The 21,005-nt window shown below is 52.6% G+C and overlaps 1 protein-coding gene across 1 annotated transcript in view; it reads right to left on the bottom strand.

Annotated features, from left to right (window-relative positions):
* TAF4 (TATA-box binding protein associated factor 4) overlaps positions 1–21,005 on the bottom strand; it is a 70,406-nt gene that overhangs the window by 24,165 nt on the left and 25,236 nt on the right. Inside the window, exons 2-5 of the mRNA XM_068524822.1 lie at positions 5,848–6,014; positions 4,496–4,615; positions 2,339–2,458; positions 1,047–1,169 (exon numbers count right to left, since the gene is read on the bottom strand). Coding sequence (XP_068380923.1) covers positions 1,047–1,169; positions 2,339–2,458; positions 4,496–4,615; positions 5,848–6,014 — 530 coding nt within the window. The remainder of the gene's footprint in view (positions 1–1,046; positions 1,170–2,338; positions 2,459–4,495; positions 4,616–5,847; positions 6,015–21,005) is intronic.

Below are 21,005 nucleotides of genomic sequence, written 5' to 3'. Positions count from 1 at the left end.
CTTCATTCCTTTCCAGCCCCAAACCCACGTGGTCTGCAGAGACGGCGCAGAGCCAGCCCCCGAGGGTGGCTCCCCTCCAGCCCAAGCCCTCGGCACGGAAGGGAGGCTGCGAGCAGAGGGTCTGAGCCGGCAAACCCACCAGCAGGACAGAAACGTCCAACAGCCCGTCTGCTGAGCCACCAGGTTCCTCGCAAAGAGAAACCGAGAGGAAAGGAAAACAGCAGGAAGGAGGGGACCCCCAGGTTACCGGCGACACAGAGGCAGCTGCCACAGGTGGACCTGACCGACTCTGACCGAGCCCTGCAGGCAACACTGGACTCAGCCTCTGGGCACCTGGGGGCTGTGAGGGATCCTGTGTTCACAGGTTATGTCCAGGCATCCGCGCTGAAATATTTATGAGACTGGGGAGGGGTTGTGGGTGGCAACGGGGGCGCAGCAGATGCAAAGTCATATAAGAACTCATGACCGATGAAGCCCGCAGGTGGCCCAGAAGGGCTGTCACTCCGCTTTCTGCTTCTGTATCGCTTAAAATCCTCCGTGAAAGGGACTTCCCTGGTGGCACGGTGGATAAGACTCCGTGCTCCCAATGCAGGGGGCCCAGGTTCGATCCCTGGTCGGGGAACTAGATCCCACACGCATGCCACAACTAAGAGTTCGCATGCCACAACTGGGGAGCCCACCTGCCGCAACTAGGGAGCCTGTGAGCCGCAGCTAAGACCCCGTGCAACCAAATAGATAAATATTACAAAAAAAAAAAAAAAAATCCTCCGTGAAAAAGGTAGAGCAGGTGGAGGAGTGAGCGAGGGCCTTTAAACACCCTCCATCTGGTGAATTTACATCGCTCCTCTGCGGCCAACATGCCGAGCGACTGACGGGGCGGAAAAGGAGCTCCTAGGGAAGCCATCCTGCTGTGAGGTTCCGAGAAGCCGGGCTGGCGAGCGGATGGCAGGGTGGTGGGCAGAGGGGCCCAGACTCCGGCCGTGCCCCGCCCCCCATGGCCAAGTACAGCGCTCTAAGGCAGAAGGGCCGGCGTACAGAGCTCTTACCAGCAGATTCTGTACCAGTTCTTTCACGTTAGCGGCTGTCTCCGTAGACTGTTTACCAGATGAAGCCAGTTTTATTAGCGTAGATAAAAAATTTTTACATTTCTTCACGTTCTCCATAGTTTCCTGGATAGAAGTTAAGAAGATGTAAGCGAAAAACTCTTAAAAGGCAGATTTTCATCACAGCTTTTAACTAAGATATGGGTGTCATATAAGAAATGTGTATTTCTGGGCTTCCCGGGTAGCGGAGAGGTTAAGAATCCGCCTGCCAACGCAGGGGACACGGGTTCGAGCCCTGGTCGGGGAAGACCCCACATGCCGCAGAGCAACTAAGCCCCGTGCTCCACAACTACTGAGCCTGTGCTCTAGAGCCCACGTGCCACAACTACTGAGCCCGCATGCTGCAGCTACTGAAGCCCGCGTGCCTGGAACCCGTGCTCCGCGACAAGAGAGCCACCACAGTAAGAAGCCCGCGCATCGCAACAAAGAGTAGCCCCCGCTCGACGCAACTAGAGAAAGCCCGCGCGCAGCAACGAAGCCCCAACGCAGCCAAAAATAAATAAATAAAATAAATAAATTTATTTTTTAAAAAAAGAAATGTGTATTTCTTTTCTTAAACTTCTTTGAGGAAAATGCAGTAACTCTCACGGCCTGATGATGGGAGTATAAACCAGGACGTGTGCTCTGGAGGCCCAGACCCAAGTTTACAGCTCACTCAGCCCAGCAATTCTGCTTATAGAAATGTAACTAATAACCAATAAATGTAAAAAAGATGATCTACAAGACATTCACCTTGATGTTGCTTATCATACAGAAAAACTGATACCTATCTAAGTGCACAATAAAAGAAACTGAATTATGGCACAGATACTAAAGACGATGAAAAATACTCAGCAGAGAAACATGAAAAACGTTAACTCATAAATAAAGCACGATCCCACTGGTTTAAAGATTCATACGTGTGCAAGAAAACTGCTGGAAATAAATGTTAAGAGGGCAACACTGCCGCTCTACAGACCGCAACCGCTGTGCAGCCCCCGTGTCACCCCTCTTAACACACCTGGTCTGGGCTCCATCCCACAGACGTCCCCCACGGCCCGAAAGCCTCGTGTAGGGTGGTGGACCCTTCCTGCGGCCCTGCAGAGACCACTGCCCTTAGACCCACTCATATGGGGCCGTGGAGACCCCAACGCATCCCCACGTCCGCGGCTGTGGCTCCCCCGGGCCGGCCAGCGCTCTGAGGCAGCACGAACCACACACATGGCCCCAAAACGCAGCCGAGAGGCGGCACTCACCGTGGCGGCTGTGGAGGTGGTGGTGGCCCCCGGGACCGTTCGCTGAGGTGTCCCCGTCTGAACAGCTGTCGCCGTCCCAAGTGAGGGTGTCTGGGCAGCGCCACCCAGAACAAGCTGAGGCTACGAGAAGCCAAAACACAAGGTAGATACAGGCTGCGGGGAGACGGCCTTCGTGAGACTCCCTGTAGCAGGCGGGACCCCACGGGACATGCGGCCTCAAGGGACCACACCAGCCCTGCGGCAGACCGCGTCCCCGAGGGCCACCTTCCTGAGCACCGAGGAAGCAGTATTTTGCAGCAACAACTGACAGAAACGAAGCCAATGGCCGGGAAGAACCTGGTTGTCAGAAGTCGATCCTAGAAGTCACATGGTGACCAAAACAAATAATCTTTTAATAACCAAACCAGATCCCGTCTCAGAACTGAAAAGAACAAACAGAGAAACCAACTGAAAAGCCCGTCACCTGGCTCGTGCAGGCAGGCTGGTGACAAGGAAGCCAGGACGTCACACGCACACGGGCAGGCCCCCCCCGATGCGGGGGGCGGCACCAGGACTCGTCGGGGTCCCGGGCTCCCCCACCGCTGCCGGACCAACCTTTCTTTGCTCCCCCAAAGCGAGTCACATCCAGAAACATCCTGGAAAGGGGGTTTTCAGAGCAGGCAGGGACTTGATGTAGTTGGTGTTGGGAGGGAGGGGCTACTTTGCTAAACGAATATATTTAAGCCAGCAAACAGCTAGACATCAAACAACAACTGTCCTCGGTCAAATTCCCAAGACTTCTAGTCTACGTGAACAATCAGGATGCAAATATTTACTGTTTTTTTTTTTTTTAATTAGCACTTTTCAATTTAAAAATGGAGCCTTCTCCAATTTTTTAAACGTTACTCTCTTACGACTTCGGAAGGTAGGGGGCAGTGTAACCCCGAGCATGACTCGCCTGCGGCTCTTCTAAGCAACCAGGCCCCGGCGCCCTGCCTGCTGCACAAGGGGCTCTGATGGCACGGCCGCTACGGCGGGCGGTGGGCGGGCAGCTGTCTGCATCCCCCAGGCTGTGGACACTGGTTTCACGGGAGGACTGTCAGTTGGAAGAGATGATGGGCTCTTCCTATATTATCTGTGTATTTTACTTGTAACGTTAAGCATGTATTACTTTTGTAACTACAAAATGGCAAATAAAAAACTTCAGAGGAGACACGTAAAAGAACTGACCAACAGCCATCTTTGGGCAGCAAAAGGGGAAGAGCAGAGCTGCCTCGGGACACCCAGAAACAGCCAGGGCACTTCCAATTCTTGGGAGTTTTCCTTTACATCAAACTTTATTCCTCACACTTGCTTCTACTGGTCGGATGAATACACGTTTCACCTGGATGATTCTGAGATTGTGGGAACCTATGTTGATAAACTTATTTTCTACTAAATCTCATGCAAAAGCTGACCATGAGCTTCACTACCTTCTCAGAAAAGGTTCCTTTCACTATAACTGAAATTCAGATGCGCCAATCAGACTGAACTCGGGCCAGAAGACCCCGTCTCAGGAAGCGCCGTTGCCTGGGCAGCTCCTGTCGCAGGAGACCACTGAGCTCAGTTACTTGGGACCCAACTGCTCCTCCAGCTGTTCTGAAAAGCAATGTCACGGCTGCAGACGCCAAAAGGCAAAGGAGGACAAGACCAGGGTGAGTGGAGAGAGCACTGGACGAGGTGCGGCTGCAGGGAGGCCGGCCGACGCCACACCGGGATCAGCATCCGGAGCTGCTCACACCGCACGTGTCCGCGCCCGTCAGGGAGGGGTGTTGTGAGACTTGCACGCGTGAACGCACATACTCAGTGAGGACGCGTCCTCCTCGGTGCAGGAACAGGTCGCGAGCAGCACACGCGCTCTGTCTCTCTCTCTCTCCCCACCCCCCCCCCCCCCCCCCCCCCCCCCGTGCTGTAGATCTTCTCTGCCGCACCGTCAGTTACTAAGGCGACGTTTTCAATTGTACTTCCGGCACAGCGGGAAGCTTTTAAGAATGTTGCTGCTGTTAAACTCTATGCGACTTTAAAGAAAAGCAACTCTGATCTATGCTGTGTTCCCCAAACTCCAAAACTTAGCATCCAGCACCCAAACTCGCGAGGCCGGACCCCTGCGTCGTGGGCACCGCAGAGCCCCAGCCTCACCTGAACCCCGGGAGAGCGCTGCAGTGCGGTGCTGGGCTGTACCGTCGTCTGGGCCTGAGACACTTGCTTGATTATGGTCGTTGGGGTCACCTGCCGTGCAATAATGGGGGTCCCAGGTGCCTGAAAAACAAGGAAGAGTCGCCTAGAAGGACAGACAAGTGAAAGTAGTTCCCAGCACCTGGCGCACCCCAGACTCCATCCTTTCGTACAGAGCCAGCGTGCTCAGGGGCCCCCAAGGTCTAGTCACCAGCCGCAGGGAAGCCACCCTAAGTCTAAACTCTCCTTAACAAGTACAAGTGTATGATCGGAACCTCCATCGTATAAACTGTAATACACTCCTTAGCAAAGTCTCCGACCTGGTCTTTAAGGACCTGGGAAATCAATACTTGTGTGGATTTCTTGTAATCTTGGCCACAAGCACTAAAAAAGTAACAAAGGCACTACAGTAAGAAGCATGTGTTCCCTGGGCCTAAAGACTGGCCACTGTGCTGCAGAAAAGGAAGTAAACAAGACACTTAAAGTGAACTGTCCTACATAGTTAGGGTACATAAAGTGAAATATCCCACATCTGCGTCTTACTGGACGGACCTCGACAGACCCTGAAAACTGCTCTGGGTTGCTCTGGATGTTCAGTCAGGGGAGGGCCCTTTGTGAGTCTACAGCGGCAGGGGTCTCAACTCCAGAGGAACGCGGCTGAAATCACCGGAGAAAAGAGTTTTCGAGATCTTCCTCATCTCCATGTGAGTCTCTAACCAGCCAACCGGCTCAGAACAGCAGAACGGCAGCACGAGACAGAAAGGCATCAGGAGACAGAGTAGGGAGAGGTGATGTGCGGTCATGGACCCAAATGGAAACTGAGAGGCAGAACCCTGGGGGGAGGGGCGAGTCCCAGGCACTGGGCTTCAAGCATCCAACCCATCCTCCCTCCACCACCCCAGGGGGCCACAGCCGCAGGAGTCAGGGCAGTAACCCCTAAAGGCTTCAACGTCTGTGGGGGAGAGGGGAGTACTGTTTAACATAACCCTGTAAAGCTCTTCCGCGCCTCCCTGGCAGGAAGAGCCGACACTTGCTCAGTGCTCCCTCTGTTCCACTATCCTTGGCACCTAAGCGTCCTAACTGGTCCCGTAACAGCCCTACAAGAGCAGCACCGGCGAGATGCGGGACCTCCACGTTGCACAGGAGGAAACTGAGGCCCGGGAAGGTGGCGTCACAGGAGAGAAGGGGAAGGCCCAGGCGGGGTCCCGGCGGCAGACCCCGAGCTCCTCCCGTGGCACGTGGGCCACGCCACACCCCCTGCCCCCTCCCCTCCCCCCACCACCCCCACCCCCGCCAGGCCCAGCGCTCGCACTCACCTGCACGGTGGAGATCTGCACGGGAGGGGCACTTGTGGGCGTGGCCGGGCGGGGCGCCATGGCGGTCTGAGGCTGGGCCTGGGCGTGGGCCTGGGCCTGCATCTGGGCCAGGGCCTGCTGAGGAATCATTAACAGCTGCCCGTTCTCGCTGCGCACAAGGACCATACCTGGGGGAGGAGAGCTGGCATCGGGAAACACGCCCCAGGGCCGGACTCCATGGGGGAGCCCGGCAGCTCAGAGGAGGCAGAAGGAGAAGCTGTCAAACACAGTCGCAGAACTCTAAACACACCTGCCGAGAAAGAGGGACCGCAGCACGACAAAAACGTAAAAGGATTTTTTTCCTGGATTCAAACAGCAACAGTGGGCCAGGCAGCCGAGCTGCTCACGCCGCGGTCTGCCCCTGCGCTGGCCTGCAGGTCAGGAGGCCCGGAAGCCGAGGGCCTCGTGTGCTCCCAACACGGGCTGCCCGGCGTGGCCAAGTTCACAAGGCAGCAGGTGTCTGGCGGGAGGTCATGGCTGGAGCCTCAGACCCGAGCCCTGCCCTGGAGCAGGTGTCCCCGCCCCCGCCCCCGCCCCCGCGGGCTGGGCTGGGCCCTGGGAGACAGCGCCCCACAGCCCACATGCCCAGGGCTCCCTGCCTGCAGTCCTGTGAGGCCCTGACACTCCTTCCAGGAACAGGACCGCTCTTGGGTGGGGGGGCAGTGCTGTGCCCACGACGACCTGAGGTGCCCACCACAGAGACACAGAGACACGGAGGACCACTTGCACTTCACGGTGCTTCAGCTACGTCAATGGAAGCCCAACCCTAGGGGGCAGGTTTGGCGTTAATTCCAGCTTCAAAAACCGGCAACCAATTATATCCTAGATTCCATTAGAAACAGCAACACAATTTTCACACTTGATTTCCCATGACGGATTAGTGATGGAGCTGCAAGGGGAGACCTAAAAACGCCATAAACACTGTACTCTTCCCAAAGCGAGGCCTCAGCAGAGGGCCCTGCACGAGGCACCCCACTGAAGAGCGACGCAGCCGGGCAAGGGGCTGTCGACCAAGGAGCCTGCTGCCTGGGCAGCCCCTGCGTCCTCCCACAAGGCAGCTGAAAATCAGGTCCAAGAACCTCCTGCCAGTTTCACAAGTGACATCAGGCTTTCCCCTGCTGAACCAAACAGGAGTTCGATCCAACTCACAAGTCTGAGAAGTCTCTGAAGCTGCTGGGTCCCGGCTCCTTCGACACCCATCGTGACATCAGGAAATAACAGGCCTTTCCCTGGGGTCACATCTGCTACTCTTGATCCAAAAGAACCATGTGTATGCCCATTACGAGAGCTTCCCTCCAAAACATCCCTTTTAAAATAAGCCATGCTGCAGCAAAGGAAACCATAAACAAAACAAAAAGACAACCCACAGTACGGGAGAAAATATTTGCAAACAATGCAACCGACATGGGATTAATCTCCAAAATATACAAACAGCTCATGTCGCTCGATATCAAAAAAATGAACAACCCAATCAAAAAATGGGCAGAAGACCTAAACAGACATTTCTCCAAAGAAGACATACAGATGGCCAAGAGGCACATGAAAAGATGCTCAACACTGCTAATTATTAGAAAAATGCAAACCTAAAAGACAAAGAGATACCACCTCACACCAGTCAGAATGGCCATCGTCAGAAAGTCAAAAAACAATAAATGCTGGAGAGGGTGTGAAGAAAAGGGAACCCTCCTACACTGCTGGTGGGAATGTAAATTGATACAGCCACTATGGAGAACAGTATGAAGGTTCCTTAAAAAACTAAAAATAGGGCTTCCCTGGTGGCGCAGTGGTTGAGAATCTGCCTGCCAATGCAGGGGACACGGGTTCGAGCCCTGGTCTGGGAAGATCCCACATGCCGCGGAGCGACTAAGCCCGTGAGCCACAATTGCTGAGCCTGCGCGTCTGGAGCCTGTGCTCCGCAACGGGAGAGGCCACGATAGTGAGAGGCCCGCACACTGCGATGAAGAGTGGCCCCTGCTTGCCGCAACTAGAGAAAGCCCTCACACAGAAACGAAGACCCAACACAGCCATAAATAAATAAATAAATAAATAAATAAAATTAAAAAAAAAAAAAAAACTAAAAATAGAGCTACCATACGATCCAGCAATCCCACTACTGGGTGTGTACCCTGAGAAAACCATACTTCGAAAAGATACACACATTCCCTACATTCATAGCAGCACTATTCACAATAGCCAGGACATGGAAACAACCTAAGTGTCCATCGACAGATGAATGGATAAATGAGATGTGATACATATATACAATGGAATATTATTCAGCTATAAAAAAAAGAATGACAGCCGCAGAGCACAGGGAGATCAGCTCGGTGGTTTGTGGCCACCTAGAGGGGTGGGATAGGGAGGGTGGGAGGGAGGGAGACGCAGGAGGGAAGAGATATGGGAACATATGTGTATGTATAACTGATTCACTTTGTTATAAAGCAGAAATTAACACACCATTGTAAAGCAATTATACTCCAATAAAGATGTTAAAAAAAAAAAAGAATGAAATAATGCCATTTGCAGCAACGTGGATGGACCTAGAGATGATCACACTAAGTGAAGTCAGTCAGACAGAGAAAAACAAATATCATATGATATCACTTATATGTGGAATCTAAAAAAAATGATACAAATGAACTTATTTACAAAACAGAAACAGACTCACAGACTTACAAAACAAACTTACTGTTAACAAAGGGGAAAGGCTGGGGGGGATAATTTAGGAGGTTAGGATTAACATATACACGCTTCCATTTATAAAATAGATAATCAATAAGGACTACTGTGTAGCACAGGGAACTCTACTCAATATTCTATGGTAACCTATATGGTACAACAGTCTGAAAAAGAATGAATATATGTCTATGTATAACTGAATCACCCTGCTGTACACCTGAAACTAACACAACACTGTAAATCAACTATACTCCAATATAAAATAAAAATTAAAAAAATAAAACTAAAACTAAAAAAATAAAATAAGCCATGCTAAAAAAAAAAAACAAAACATCAGCTGCTGCAAATAACTCACTCTTTTGAAACCTGGGAACTTGTTAAAGCACTGAGGAGAGAAAGGCCTGGCAGGCTGACAGCCGGAACGGATGTATGTCCATGCCCTAAAAAGTCTGCACCACGCTCGGGACAGGTTTGGTGGGCCAGGGGGAAGCTCAAGGGGCCAAAGAAGTCGGGGTTGGGCCACTGTGGCGGGGTGTTGCACAGCCACCCACCCTGGCCCATGCCTGTGCCGGGGCCCCCAAAAGAGGGGTCTCGGTGAACACCCAGCCGTTCACCCACCGGCCCACTCAAGCGCCCGTCCAGAGACCCCTGCTCCCTCCTCGCAGGGATTCGAGGGAGCAGGGCAGCCGAGCAGGCCCCCGCAGTTCCCACGGCTGGACACCCCGATTTCAAACTTGCTAATGGGGCAGCTGATGCCTACACTTTATCGAATGCTCGTTTGCTTGTAAAATGATGTCTGCAGAAATATAAAGGAATGTTTAAATAATATTCATGAAAAGCAACGGGATTAATATGGCCATGAAGGGACGGTGGTCTTTTGGACACAAAAGTCTAGGAAAATGGACACTAGGGCTGTGTGATGTGCCTATGGTGAGAGAGCAAGTTGGGGATGGAAGCAGAGGTCCCTCCAAGAAGTGACTGTTGGACCCTGGAAGTGACGAGACCTCTCTGCAGCACTGAAAACGTCTCGAGTGGTAACAGACACGGGAAAGCAACAGCCTCTGGGCGTGAGGGCCACGGGGCTGGCCTGGCCAGCGGCTCCGCGGGCAGGCGCGGCACGCGCTGCAGGCGCTGCGCCCGGGACACCTGTCAGCTTCCCTGGGTACCACGTGCACAGTCACTGGTTCTGACAAAAGCGGAGTCAGACGTGCACGCGACGCCCGGGGTGAATCCAAACAGCAGCACGGCCTCAAACACCCCGCAGTAATGACACTATCACCGCTCTGGATCTTGTAAACTCTGGTTACCACGCTCACTTCAAACAGATAACTATGCAGTATCCATTCAAAGGCAAAGAAACACAACTCTGTCTCAAAATGTAACTGAAATGACTTTTAAATAAAAAAAGGTCATGGAAGAGCAATCCCCCGCATTCGCAGCAGGCAGCACAGCGGCCTGGGACGCACACCACACGGGGCCCCACCCGGCCCCAACCCACGCCGGGAGGCCGCCTGTCGTCACCCCTCCGCAGGCACAAGGCCAGCTCTGGGAGCGACTCAGGGAAGGGCCTTACGGACGGGGCCACTGAGGCCAGCGGGGAAGTGACTTCCCAGGAGCCCCGACACGGGCCCGCACAGCACGGCGCTGCCCCCAGGAGCCCCCGAGGCCCCAGCGCACACACCCAGGCAGTCTGGCTTGAACAGCGACCCAGAGGAGGGCTGTATGCATGGGCCATGTTCATCCCAGCCTTACATCGGGGAGGAAGTCAAACTTGTCGCACTGAACACAGCTTCCATTTCAGAAGGCCCCGCAGGCAGGGAACAGGGGAGGCCAGGGGCCATGGACCCTGCCCAGGTCCCCCTCCCTGCACCCCTCACCCCTCCACTCAGGACGCTCTGGAACCAAAACCGGCCAACGTGCAGGAGCAACAAGCACGACACGGCGAGTTCAAGCAGCCAGAAAGCCATTCAGGGTTTCGTTTTTAAATAATTTTAACATCCTTCTTAGTATAGAGATAAGTGTTCATGAGAGAAAACCTGAGAAACATGGAGATGTACAAGGAAGACAGCAATCTCCAGAAGCCCCATCTCCTTTGGCGACTAGACTGTGTATTTCTTTCCACTCTCTGTCCTATGTGCACGTGTATAACATATGTGTTTTGATAACCGTAAAGAAAATTGGAGTAATTTTGTTGATATTTGGCTTGGTAATTTCTTTTCAGAACCGTAATTTTCAGTGGTTACATGATATTTCATCCAGAACGTATTTATGATTTCTTTACTGATGAAGACAGGCATCTTCTATTTTTTGTTACTGTGAGAGCTCAGGTTCTTCAATTACAACGCGCAGCACAAACCCACATCAGCCGTGTTAAGGCCACGCTGCTCAGCCGTGACCGAGCCTCCGTGTGCTCATACGTAAGACAGACATGACACCGCCTGTTTGGGAGGCCGGGCGCCGACGCGGCCACAGAGCAGAGTGAGCTCCGTAGGGGTGGGGCCGCGTCCCCCATCGCAGCCCAAGCACAACCAACAACCCTCAAGGACTGAATGAATCCCAGCCTCCCTCAGTCACCAGAGTTCAACATCAACTCAAGTGTTCTTACCCAATGTTACGGTTCTTCTGACCCCTTTCATGCCAACATTTTTCACTGTATTTTTAACCAAAATGTAGGTCAGCCAGAGCTACACTACAAATTAAACAGGCATTTTCTGCCCCGCCTGGGAACGTCCACCTGCAAGACATCGCTTCTGGGGAAATGTTCTTCAGCACGACCTTCGGGGGCTCCGGCCTCGACCTCACCCCCGTCACACACGCTCGTCCTTCCACCTGGGCTCGGGGGGGCTCCCGGCTGCGCTGGCACAAGCAGGGAACAGCGGCCGGGTCAGACGGACCAGACCCCTCCCTGCCCCCCAACCCCGACAAGGGTCCCCAGCACCGTCACCCGCCGGACGGTGCAGAGAGTCTGCAGAGAGAGTGCTACGAAAGGCAGATCCTCTACAACCAAGATGTGCGAAATTAAACTGCCCCCACACCCCGACATGAACACTGAAGAAGCCAGCATCGGGACAGGAGCACAGGGACCCGCGCGTGGCGTGGTGTCACACAGCTGGAAAACTCGCTCCTGAGAGCCGTGACACGCTTCCTAGCCGTGCAGGGGAGCTGGCGGGGAGGGCTCCCAGGACCGGCCCGTCCAGACCCCAGGCCGCAGCAGCGGAGAGAGGAGCCTGGGCCTCGTGGAGCCTCCCTGAGACCCAACAGCCCAGCAGAACAGCCACTGGCCAGCGTGACGGTGGCCCTCCTGCCACACCACCTCCCCCAGCCCTGCCCAGGGTGCCTGCCCCTCCAGCAGGTCCCCATGGGACGGGGTCCCCCAACTACTCCAACGGAAGCAGAGTCAGCAAGACGCCAACACGGACGCTGGTGAAGCTGATTTAAATTACGGCCTAAATGTTCCTTTCGCTCTAGTGGTTGTTTGCCTTTTACACCACCTAAAAGAAAGTGCTTAAACCTGCAGAGCTGTGACTCCAGGAAGGCCAGCGTCGGGGGGGAGGGGAGCGGGAAGGGTTAAGACGAGTGCTCACATCACGGGGCTCCCGCATCCTGGCCTCAACTTCACAAGCCCTAGGCACGGAGGGCAGAGCACGGCAACCACACCAACCTGTGTGCTGCCCTGGTGCCGCCCACGAGGGAGCCCGGTTCATGGCCGGCTCACGAGTGGGACCCGGCTCCGGCCCCAGGGTTTCGCTCCTTCAAGAGCAGCTGGTCAGTGCCTCGACCTCACCACACTTTGGGGACACTCCACCCGCCTCACCCAGGACGCCACAGGATTCTCACCATCATTCCCGAAAATTCTCACTCTTGGCCCTGAAGTGGTGCAGGACCCACCTGCAAGTGTGACATGAGCTCGGGTGTGTGAAGAAGTCGACCCAAACCTGGCGCTCTGTCCCCCTCGAAGGCTGGTCTTACTTCTTCAAGGGGCATCTGTGCGGTAACAGTAGGCGCATAGGGAGTATTGCTTCTAAAACCGGTTTCCCACTAAGCCAGATGTATTCTTTGTCATCATCGCAGGGGGCAACTGAAGGCTCGAAGCCGAAGCCGGAGCAGCACACGAGAAAACGCTGCTGCTGCCCAAGTGCTAAAAGCACTGGCATTCCTGCATTCCTGAATATTTAGCTCAAGAGGAAGCTTCTGACCCAATTCAAGGTCCAGCGTCCGCAGCTCCCTGCACACCTCACATGTTGTTGTAAAATCACGCACTTTTAATTCGTACATTGAAGACTACAGGACGCTGCTAAGGGAAATTAAGGAAGACCTAAATAGGTGAAGAGACTCACCATACCTTATTCATGGGTTGGGAAACTCAGAATCATTAAGATGTCAGCGCTCCCCAAACTAACCTGCAGACGCAATGCGATCCATCAAAACCCCAGCAGCCTTGTGCGTGGAAACAGACAAGCCGATTCTAAATTCATATAGAAATGCCAAGGTCCTAGAGCAACCAAAAATCTATGAAAAAGTACATGGTCGGAGGACTGACGCTTCCTGTTTCAAAGATGGATGAGAAGGCTACAGGAATCGAGACGGTACAGAACTGACACAAACTCAGCCACAGACCCCCCCCCCACGCACGTGCACGCACACAGGGCCTCCGCCTGGAACCTTCCTCTTTCCCAGCTGCCTCCTAACCCCCACTCATCACAGACCCCTCCCCACGGTCTGGGGTTCCGTGCACCCTGCTCCTGCAGCTGGGTCTCCCTGAAGGGCTGGACCCAGCACCCTGGCCTCCCGCACCTGCTCAGTGGAAGCCCAGTGCGACTGACAGGGCACAGAACCACAGGGGTTCGCGACGCCGGCCCCACGGTGTGTTCCGGCCCTTGTCCCACCAGGGCTGCTCCAGGCCGCAATACACCCCTCAAATGTTACTTCCTTAAATTCTCTTTAAGTACAAGTTAACTTTAAATGACTAACATACTTTAATAAGATTAAGAAATGACTAACGTGCGCATGTGTTTACATGTAACACACATCTTGTGTGTGGGTTTTGTTTGTGAAAGCAGCGCCCGCTGGAAGTGGACCCCTCTCACAGACCATAACCTAAAGCTGCCGACATCCACCCACAGACATCCTTCCCCACGGTGACTGCGTGTTACGGGCTTTACCTAGTGGCTCCAACAATACACACCAGAGGCGCAGCCGCTCACCCCCGTGTCAGCGACAGCTTAAATCGCTTTGATAAAACCGTCAGGAACAGGTGACTCTAGAGGGAGAGTACGCAGGTATTCACTGTGTTAGTCTTTTCTGTAAGTTTTAAATTTCTCAAAATGAAAACTGGAGGCGGGAAATGCTTCACTATGTAGACAGGCAACCAGAGGTGACGTGAGCTTGGTTGAGGGAGGGAAGAGGGGAGAGGGGAGGGGGAGGGCAAGGTAAACAGGTGCGTCCCTATAACCCTACTTCCACAGGAGCTCAGGTCCCAGCCCGCGGCAGCAGGAACCCTGCTATCTGCCTGGGGCACCCAGCACACACAGCCCCCGTGCACACGCCCCGGCCTCCAGGCACGGACGGCCCAGTAAGACCAGGGGCAGAAACCAGATGACCTGCAGCGGCCAGGGACCGACCTGGGGTCTGGATGGGGGGGCTGGGGAGAACAGCACTCTGTGGGGCACGGCCCCGTCAAGGGGAAGTGCGCGTGGGGCCGGCCAGACCGTCAGGGACAGCGCACGCAGCGGCGCCAGGAGGACCAGTGAGCGGGCCGCAGGCCGGGGCCCCAGCGGGGGAGCGACGCAAAGCGCCCCCCACACAAACACCGTGCAGGGGTCGCGGCAGAGCGCGGCCGGAGACTCAAGCCCCCGCACGTTACTTCTAACCTCTCTTCACTTCACACGGTGACTTTCACGGTCTTGATGAAACAGCAACGGTTTTAAGTGAGGCAAGGCGCCCTCTGGAGCTCCTCGGACGCTGCGTTTAAGAACCGCGCTACTGTGCACACACGTGCACACACGGGCACGCGCCCCGCAGAACTGTCCCACGGGGCAGGCTGGAGAATGAGAGCGAAGGCAGGGTGGCAGGTGGGGGGTCGGGGACGGAGGGGGGGTCTTTCCCACATCAAGCATGTCCGTACAGGCTGGAATTCTGTAAGGGACCTGCTTAGAGCATAATTTCTGAAAACAAAATATTGCCCTAAAACTTGACTAAGTTGCCAGTAACCACAACTGTCTTATCTACTTTAAGAATTGGCCATGAAAACGTCTATCTCGCAATTCCCAAAAGCAACACAAAGGGCCAAACAGCGGACGCTCAACCTCACTAATGAGCGGGGAGGGGCAGGTTTCAGGTGACGGCCTTCACCCCGCCCCAGACGCGGCTCAGGGTCATCTCCACCCTCCGGGGTGGGCACAGGGCACACACGTCCCTGTGAGGATCTTTCTGGCAGCACCAACGTTGTGACGCATGTCCCCTGACCTGGCGCTTGCTGTTCTGGATCCCCGTGCAGTGGGACACTCGCCTTCAGGGGCCAAGTGGCCGCAACTCTGCTGTACCCACGTGGTGTCCACAGGCAGTCCACCCACGCACTGGCGGGGACACGTGCCCTTGACGTGCGACGTGACGTGATGTGAGAAGACAACGGCAGAACAACACACGTGACTGGCTCGTGTAAAAGTCATGTGTGTGTGCTCAGTTATGCACTTGAGAAATGAAAAACGACGGTCAAGATACACCTAAGGGTGAACTTCCCTGGCGGCCCAGTGGTTAAGACTCCACGCTTCCACTGCAGGGGGCACAGATCTGATCCCTGGTTGGGGAACTAAGACCCCGCATGCCACGCAGTGTGGCCAAAACAAAAAACAAAAAAGAAGATACACCTAAGGGCGCTGACCTCTCTCTCAGGAGAAGACACGTGTCCACAGTTCTTTAAATTAGCTCTAGGGTCACTCTGTCACTTAAATGAAACCACAAAAAGAAAAAGAGCACCAGGAAGCGCTGGGGTGACGGGCTTTCGGGGGGGCCACACCGCACAGGCCCTGAGGTCCCCTCAACCCTTGGGGCCACCTCCACCTCCCTCTTCCCCAAGGTCCACCAGCGAGGGTGCCACCTGCGTGGCTCAGCCACCAGTGCTGCTCCGTGGCCCACATGCTGTCCCACCATCTCGGACACTCCACGCCGCCTCGCGTGTCTGGGGCTGGCGGGGCCTCACGAGTGCAGGGCTCCGGGGCTCCAAGCGCCTCATCATCCCACGCCTCTTCTGGGTGGTAGAGGGAAAACCATGTTCCCCCAAAAGGATGCGTCTGGCGCCCCTGACAGCACAGCACGACGGAGGGAAGGTCTCCCTCCTCCAACCTCACCACGGACACGGGCCTCGCCCCTGCCGCGGTGTCCGTGCATCTGCCTAACCAAGCGCACCTGGCCGAACGCCCTCACCCCTGCTTGTACACGTGCGGCAAACGGGGAACGGCTGTGTGACCTGCAGGTCTCTCCGGGCGCCTTTCGGTGGAACGCCTCTGTGGAGGACGCCTCCAGCCCGATCCCACCTCTGCCGTCTCTTACGTGCTCACCTTAAGCAGCCAACAGTGGGTTCCCAGTTCTCCACATTTTCAAAATCCCTGAAATCCATGGGCCTCAGAGGGTTCCCCGAGTTCCTCCTCTGGGGGCCCTGGACCCACAGCCAAAGTGGCCAAGGATGAGGTTTCGGGGCGTCCAAACCCCACCCTCCCAGCACCAGAGCCAGTGGCCCAGAGCCCGCGGATCAGCTGCCAGGACGGCCCTCCCGTGAGGACAGCCAGCGTCCCGCGGGCCTGGGTGCACCTGCCTTGGGCATTCCTGCACTCCTGGCAGAAGCCTGAGCATATTTCACCGGGTGCCTACGTCTGAAGTTCTAAATATTCCACACTAATGGAGAACCTGTACCCAGGCACCATTTTACGGTGTTCTCTCATCGGCGGATTCTGACCTCCATTCAAACAGCACTTTGCTCCCTTTGCTTTGACTGGCAGAAGCCAATCGGTGCCCTCCACCCCCCACGGCAGCTGACAGAGCCCCAGGTGGGCACTCCTCCACTCAACGCGTTCCATTCTATCTTTCCTTTACCTTCCCTTTCCCCTGACCTTCTCTCAACTTTATCTTCTATTATTCTCATTACTCATCTGAAGTTCTTTCTAGAGTAAGAACGTGTGTAAATAAACAAAGAAGGACGAGCAGATGCTCCTCCCAACCTCAGGGATGCAGCCAGCAGGCAGCTGCCTGGAGCACCCGCCTCCCCCGCACAGCTGTGCGCGTGCACAGAGCAGCTCCGCAAACAGGACAGGCGGGGAACGCACAGGATGCTCTGGGGCAGCGTCCTGGGCCTTTCTCGAGATCAGCGAGCAAAGAGAGAAGAAGCCTCCCTATCGGAGCCACCCGCATGGCACGTGACTCGCCAAGCTCTGACTCCACGGACGGGTGAGTACCAGCTTCTCTTACCCAAGCTCCACAGGTCTGTCCACCTCTACCCTTTCAGGCGTTCAACTGTTTAGTAAATCGGCCTTTAGCCAGAGGCCAGAGCAGGGCTGATCTGAGAGCCGAAGGTGGGAAGCATGGCCCACCGCCCCAGACAGAGCCTGCCCGCTGCAGGGCAGGGCTCCGGCGTCCAGGCCGAGGGCCCGCGCGAGGCCTGGTCTGCGGCAGCTAACTAAACTCCAAGTGTGGGTCTACTTGTTGTCAACACACTTTGAACAGTGTGAACCCCGTGCACAGTTTCCAGGGAACTACGGTCAGGAGGCAGACAGTACGCACGCCACAGGATTTACGGCAAACTTCAGCTACCTGGCCACCTCACTCGTTGAGAACACCCAAGGAGAAGGAGCAAAACAAGGGACTCTGAACTACATTCATTCATTCCCTAAGCCAGCCGGCCAGCCCGCCAGCGCTCACTGAGGACCTACTACGTGCCAGGCTGTGCGGAGCCCGACAAAAACCGGAAACACACACCGGCCTGGGGCTTCCTACGCGGCGGGGAAGGCAGGCACTAGCCAGCAACCCACTGCCTCCCATCAACCCTACAACCAATCAATGTGATCAATCAGTGCCACAACCACTGCTACAAAGGGGAGGTGCCCGGCACTCTGTGCAACAAGGGGACGTTCTTGCTCGAATCTGAGGGGCCTGACTGGTTTCCCGAAGGAAGCAACACCAAAACGACCCGGGAAGGAAGAGTGGGGGCTGGCTGTCAGGACGGGCAGGGGAGAGCACCCCACGTCCCAGCAAGGCAGGCAAAGACCACCTGAGGGACATGCTGAGGAGAGAGCCAAGGGGACCCGAGGGCTGAGATCCAGGACCCCTCGGCCACCAGACAGGAGGGACGCGGGCCCAGGCAGCGCGTCATGGCTCCCAGCTGCTGGCTTCAGTGCTCTCCAGGGAGCACGGGGTGGCCGGAGAAGCCAGAGGACCAGGATGGGGAGGAGCTGACCAGCAACACTGCTGGGTTTTAAACAACTGAAGGAATCCCCCAGTAGCAGAACAGGCATTTGATAAACTCAAAGTCCACTGGACTAAAAAATTAACATCCTCCGCCAAAAAAAGCAAACAACTTTAGAAAATGAGGAATGGCAAGGAACTTCCTTAACTTGATGAAATAAATCTACAAGCCCCTATCTCCAACGGTAAATCATTAGAAGCATTTCCTTTGATATCAGGAACAATTCAAGGATGCCAGTCAGCACCCCTTCTACCCAATACCATACCAGAGATCCCAGCAAGCCCCATAAACCAGAGGACAGACAGGTCGAGAAGTGGGAACACGAGGACTGGAATGACACAAAACTGTCACTAATTGCATACAATAGGATTCTCCACATGTAACACCCCCCAAAAAATCTGCACATACATTTTTACGTGAAAGTGCTTGATAACATCACTAGATTTAAAATCCATATCCAAAATTCAACTACAATTCAACATTTCATCAACAAAGAATCAGAAAATGCAATTTTAAAAAACTACTATTTACAATATCAGGAATAAACTTAAGAGTGTCCTGGAATGAATCTAACAAAATATGTGTAAGACCTATACGGGAAAAAATATATAAAACTTGATTGAAAGATATTATAGAATATCCAAGTAGAGTGATATGCCATATTCATGAATACACTAAGCACTATATTGTGGATGGCAATCCTTCCCAAATTGACCCACAGATCAATAAAATTCTGATCAAAATAACCTGGGCCTCAAAGAGTTGATGCAAAAATTTATAAGCAAGATCAAAATACCAAGACTACAAAAAAAAGAAAAAAAAAAAAAAAAAAAACCAAGACTAGCATAGACAATTCTCAGGAAGAACCTAGTGGGATACCAGCCCCAGGAGACACCAAGAGTCAGCATGAAGCTACACTATTTATGGACCTGATGGTACTGATGAAAAGACAAATAAACCAAGAGAAAACTACCGACAGCCCAGAAACAGACCCCTACATAATATAAGACTTGAAATATTACAGAAGGGACATGCAGATTAGTGAGACAAGGAAGGTCATTCAAGTAAACAGTGCCAGGACGACTGTTTATCCAAATGGAAGAAAAGTGAAAACGGAACTCTAACACACCATATGCAAGTCTGATTCCAGGAGGGTTAAAGACATAAAAGTGGAAGCAAACACTAAAATTTTAGAAGAAAATACAGGAGACCATTCATATGACCTTGGATTTAAAAAGTGTTTCTTAAACATGACTGGAAAAGGTATTTGCCATAAAGGAAAAGACAAATTCCACTCCATTAAAATCAAGAACTCCTATTCATCAGAAGATACCATATAAAGAAGGTGAAAAGACTAGCCACAAACTGAAAGAACACCCCCATCACATACATGACCTATAAAGGAATCGTAAGCAGACTATGAACAGAATTCCTACAAATTAACAAGAAAATTCAAAAGAAAACTGGGCAAAAGGACATAAACAGACATTTCACAGAAGGATACCCACAAACAGCAGTAAGCATACAAAATGATGTCAACTTCCTCGATACTGAAGGAAAAGGAAATGAAAACTAAAACAATAGTGTGACAGCATTTCACACGCACTATGTTTGAAGAATTGAAAACTCTGACAACACCAAGTGCTGTCAGGGATGTAAACAGACAGGAGCTCTGCGTGTAGGCAGGTAAAGTGTTGTGACCAGCATCACTCATGAACCAAAGCCAGACAGCGATACTGCAAGAAGACAACACCAAGAGCCCTCACAAACTCACAGAAAAATTTTAGCAAATCAAATATAACAGTACATGAAATGGTACTACCTCATGGCCAAGTGGGGTTTATCCTAGGAATGCACCATGATTTTAACATTCAAAATCAAATCCACGTAACACCTTATTAACAGACTAAGAAAGAAAATCCACAAGAGCATCTCAATACATGAAGAAAGGCATTGGACAAATTAAACATCCATTCAAAACTTCTCACCAAACTAGGAATAGAAGGGAATTCCTCAACCCAATAAAGGACATCTATGAAAATCCTACAGCTAGTATCATACATTTAATGGAAAAAAGTCTGAGTACAATTCCCCCCAAATCGGAAACAAGGCAAAAATGTCCCTTCCCATTGCTTCCATTCAACATTATACTAGAGGTCTCAGCTGGTGCAATATAGTGAGAAAAAAAATAAAGCTATGCAGAACAGAAAGGAAGAAGGAAGTCTCTCTTTGCTGCAGACAATATGGTTGGATGCCTTTGTAGAAAATCTTAAGGAATCCACAAAACTGCTACAAGAACTAATATATAAGTTAGATCAATACTTAAAAAGCGACTGTATTTCTAAATACTAGCAACAAATAATGGGAAATTGTAATTTTTTAAAGTACCATTTATATAGCATAAAAATATGAATACTTAAAGATATGTTTGTTTAACAAAACATGTTAAAGACATAAACACTGAAAACTATAAAATAATTCAGAGAGAAATACTGAAAGACCTAAATAAACGGAGAGGTATACCATGTTCATAGATCAGAAGCCCATGTTTTTGGTTCTGTTTTTGTTTCTTTTAAAGATTTTTTTTGATGTGCACCATTTTTTAAAGTTTTTATTTAATTTGTGACAATATTGCTTGTTTTATGTTTTTTTGGTTTTTTTGGACATGAGGCATGTGGGACCTTAGCTCCCCAACCAGGGATTGAACCCACACCCCCTGCATTGGAAGGTGAAGTCTTAACCACTGGACCGCCAGGGAAGTCCCACCAATGTTGTTAAGATGTAAATTATCATAAATCTGGTTTACAGATTCGATACAACCCCAGGCAAAATACCAGAAGACTTTTTTGTGGAAACTGACAAGCTGATTCTAAAACTTACATGGAAACGCAAAAGACCCAAGTAGCCCCAAACATTTTTGAAAAAGAAGAGCAGTCAGAGGACTCATGCTACCCGAGTCCAAGACTTACTTACTATGACTGAGCTA

This window comes from Eschrichtius robustus, chromosome 16 (assembly GCF_028021215.1).
Source record: "Eschrichtius robustus isolate mEscRob2 chromosome 16, mEscRob2.pri, whole genome shotgun sequence".
Lineage (NCBI taxonomy): Eukaryota > Metazoa > Chordata > Mammalia > Artiodactyla > Eschrichtiidae > Eschrichtius > Eschrichtius robustus.
Note: the sequence above shows the minus strand (reverse complement) of the source record. Positions and strands in the feature narration are given on the sequence as shown.